Source organism: Toxotes jaculatrix, chromosome 9 (assembly GCF_017976425.1).
Source record: "Toxotes jaculatrix isolate fToxJac2 chromosome 9, fToxJac2.pri, whole genome shotgun sequence".
Taxonomy (NCBI): Eukaryota; Metazoa; Chordata; class Actinopteri; family Toxotidae; genus Toxotes; species Toxotes jaculatrix.
The window spans coordinates 18,755,777-18,760,040 of record NC_054402.1 but is presented as its reverse complement, the minus strand read 5'-3'; the positions used below and the strand labels follow the sequence as shown (position 1 = coordinate 18,760,040).

The 4,264-nt window shown below is 37.8% G+C and overlaps 1 protein-coding gene across 1 annotated transcript; it reads right to left on the bottom strand.

Moving 5' to 3' along the window:
• Nucleotides 1-395: 395 nt before the first annotated feature.
• Nucleotides 396-3,842, bottom strand: rbm7 (RNA binding motif protein 7). Its single transcript, XM_041047295.1, has 5 exons — nt 3,654-3,842; nt 3,201-3,363; nt 2,885-2,960; nt 1,297-1,390; nt 396-1,139 (listed from the first exon to the last, which is right to left on the bottom strand). The coding sequence occupies exons 1-5, from the start codon at nt 3,744-3,746 to the stop codon at nt 783-785; spliced, it is 783 nt and encodes a 260-aa protein (XP_040903229.1). The 5' UTR covers nt 3,747-3,842; the 3' UTR covers nt 396-782.
• Between the last annotated feature and the right edge of the window lie 422 nt (nt 3,843-4,264).

The following is a 4,264-nucleotide window of genomic DNA, read 5'->3' as shown; positions in this document are numbered from 1 at the left end:
GCACGCATTACAGCATGTAGCATCAACATACAATAGCTCACTTAGTTAACTTGGTCACATACACAAAGAGCTGTAAATAGTATTCGTGATGTCCAGCCAAGACCCAGGCATTTGTGCTGTGGCCACATGAAAGACAATACACCGATCAATGAAAGGAGCTTTATAATAATGAAAATGTTCATTGTAAAACACTTTTGTCTTACAGACTCTCAATTAAAAAAAAATAAAAAATAAAGCCATTTTTAGAAAGAGCAAGGTCAACTGATCTAACAATAAGAAAGGATGGTGCCCTGTTGCAGTAAAAATGGTGCTGGTGGAATCTTTGTCCGACACTGTTGTTGTTCTTTTTTGCAAAGTACCTGAAGAATTTAAAATTCTGGGAGCACCATTTAAAGACTATTTGCATAACATAAAAACTGGCCAATATCTTAAATCTTTTTTTCCCCACATGTCTTCAAAATATAACTACCAGTCATATCTGATTTTTCTTTCTTTTTTCTTTTTTTTTTGGTCCTTGCTCTCATGATCATACAGTTCTTCTCCTCTAAATGTTTAGAGAGACATCTGTGAGGTTAAACTCACATGAAAGAAGTTTAGAAATTTAAAAACGCCTTAAAAGTAAACAAAAATGGCGCTAAGGCATAAGTTATTAAATCTTGAAACCGGTAAGCTCATGTACAAACGACCTGAGATTACATGGGAATTTATCAACATCTCTTCTTCAAGACGCGTCGCACAAATTTGTGAAAAACTTAAGTCTTTACAGAAATCCTTAGTGCGTCTTAGTACCGTCGCCATCTACTATCTTGGTAGCCACGGTTGCTGCTCCTGTCGTCATAATGTCTGTTTCCACCTCTGCTGTCATGGTGTCGGTTGGCGCTCCTGTCGCTCTGGTGGTGATAGTTGTCCCGGCCGTGGCTGTGTTGCTGATGATGGCCGGGACCTGACTCGTCTGCGTAGCGCTGGCTTCTGCTGCCACCTTTCATGTGGGACGGATGAGGCCAGTAGGGGCTGTTATCGTGTTGCCTTGATCCACCAGAGTTTCCACCTGCAGGCGGCTGCCTCTGCGGAGGCTTAGAGAAGCCGCCATTTAGCTGCTCAAGCTGCTGCATGTGGAGCTGCCACATCATGTTGTTCATCTACAGATGAAGGAAAAGACAGTTAACAGGATCTGTGTTTTATATGGTTCATTAATGCCAAAAAAACCTGTTCCCATTCCTGTTACACAGTAGTTTAAACATCTCTTCATTCATTCCACATTGTGTCAGTGTCATTATAAAAGTCTTAAAATGTTACCATGACATGTTTCTGCAGACTATCAGGAGATGTAAAGGGCCTCTGCATTTGGGACGGAGGAGTATACGGTGGAGAGCTGAACTGGATTGGGGTCCTGCAAGAGCAAAGCAAACCACTGTCAAATAATTTAGCATAAAAAGCCAAAACAAGTCTGAATAATGTCAGGTGCACATTCCACATACTGGCAACAACCCACTTCTGCAAAATCCATGTTTGACTTGGTTATTTGATTATTCAAATAACCAATTATTTTGAAGTTTGTGTTTTAATTCAAGCTTTGACCTTATTTCAGTTCTCTTGCATTTATGGAAAAAAACATCTGAGTCACATTCACTAGATGTGCAATGAGCCGTTGGAAAAATAAAGAACAAACCTTCACAAACAGTAAATCCACAAAAAAAAAAGAAGCAGATGACAAAAGCCCCAACTTCAGCCAGAGCCATTGTATAATGTCAAGAAAACACCTGTGATCCATGAGAAAATAATCATTTTTAAGCATTTCAAGCACATTATACCCCTCTATCAAACGTAGTAAACAAGAACCTGCAAATGCAAACTTGGATTTCAAGCAAAAAGCAAGCAATACCTAGTCCAACTACATAGTAACCACAGTGGCAGAGTGAATTGGCCAAAAAAACAAATTACAGAGAAAGTGGGAAGCAGGATAAAACAGGCTTACTCTTTTATTTACAATCATCCTCTGAGATAGCAAAGGACTGTTCCAGTTAGTGTGCCAGATTCATGATGAATTAAGCTCAAAGGCAGCTGGCTCACCCAGGATTCTCACTTTGAGATACAGGCCTCAAATGTTGTCTCTGTGAGTCTGCCATCTCGCTGCTGCTGAATTTTTTTCTTGTGCTTTATCTGCTTTAGTCAGCAAATATAATGCATAAAATGTATGATGATAAAAACCTTTTTTTTTTATTAGTTAGGGAATTAGTTATTAACTGTTTGACATCAATAACAAAATTTCCTTTCTTAATTTTTTTCTGTGTGTAAACATGGAGACAAAGTCAAAAGATGCATGAACTGAACAAAAAAGTTATTTTAAAAATTATCTCATTTTATCAAAGAACTAGTTTGAACCTATGTTTTTCATTGTAGTAAAACAAAGTGACAAAAAAACATATATACATTACACTGGTCTGATATTATCTTACTCAACTCTAATGGCAATACCTTCAGATTTTCCAGTAAATGCCCTAAACAGGCACTGCTGCATGAAATTTGGCATGAAACATGGAAAGGATTGCACACTTAGTCTTCTATGTGTGTAAACACAGACCAGTCCAATCCCATTTCACGCCACATCTCATGTCAGAAGTCCAATTTTAGCACAGAGGGCACTGCCAAGAGCATGAAAAACTTGCATGTCTAAGTAATATTTAATAAGGAGGAAACATCTTTGGGAATATATTTAGCACACACATGAAGTCCGGTCGCAATTGCAAACATACTGTAGTGCCACGCCTCCACGTTCAATTGTTAGATTTTGTCTAATCTGTTCAGATAGCTTGAAACAACCAGTGCTGCTATAATGCTGTTATTGCAACAGCCCAATATAGATGTATTTATGGGACATTCTTACCTCTGGCCGTGGGGATTTGGGGTATTTGTGGGACTTGAATTCTGCGAGTTCCCTGGACTGCTGCTATGACTGCTACCTACAATGGAAGAAAACTGTTTATTAGTAAAGGAGGAAACTATTCAAGTTTGTAAATAAGCACAAAGCATACTGTGAATGTATGACGATCTTCTACTTTATGTGTACCAATGTGTGATAAACATTTTTTTACATTTACTACTATTTTCATTGATTTATGATCGTAATTACACGTCTAAACTTGTGTCTGACTGTTAAACTCCGTTAGACTGATATCGGTTAAAAACTAAAGTCAACTCACCTGATCTGAACTGCACATGAATAGACCTCCCAAACAGCGATGTCCCGTTGAGGAGCTGCATGGCATACGGCACAGACTCTTCGTGTTTATAAACGGCAAAGCCAAACGTTTTCTGTTTCCCATCCGAGTCTTTTGGGATTTTAGTTTTGATGAGAGGTCCTGCCTGTAAAGATAAACAATGTCGCATTCAAACAGCAACCAGCTATAGCTACCGACAGCTAGCCAAACAGCTGCCCTACAAGGATAAGTAACTTCTTTTAAAATTATTCAAAGCGTGTGCACAACAAAGACGGACGTTGCAAAATATGTAAAGAAGCCATACCAAAGACCACTACTTCATAACTTAACATTTTAGGCCATTCCAACTCTGACACGCTTTCGGTTTGTTAGCATTAACAAACCGAAAGCGGGTATGCTAACCATAGGCTTGACAACCGTTGGCAACAACAGCACCTGTAAAAACAGCTCGAACAAAAGCTCCTCCGTCACCCTTGGATCTAAATTTCTTATAAAGAGTGTCCGGTCCGTTTCATCCTCTATTCCCATTGTATTTGAGCAAATACTGGTACTATTCAGGTGATATGAATGCTAACGTTTAGCGTAAAAAAATCCAAAAGCGCTCGGCGAGATATAAATGGAAGGCCTAGGTTACCGTAAAATGAAATGCCGTTATACTTGAGCTTCCGTCGTAATTAACAGCAGCTACGACACTTTACATACGGTAGTCTGTGTATTTTATTTATTTTTATTTTTTTGAGAATAGCTCTTTGTTTAAACTGTAACAATAGGTATTAAAGCTAACATGTTTTTGTAATAAATATTTAATTATACAATATTAATTATACATGACATATTTCTCATGTGGCTTGTAAGATTTTTGTTTTGGAGCTAACATAAATAAAACAAAACATAATTGAAGAGCTGTTGAAACATTTGTGTTTTAACTTAACCTGTTATGTATTTTAATTTTAACGGTTTAAGACCTGTCCAGTAATCATTTTCCTGAACCCAAGCTGACATTCTTCTTCTTCTTCTTCTTCTTCTTCTTATTATTATTATTATTA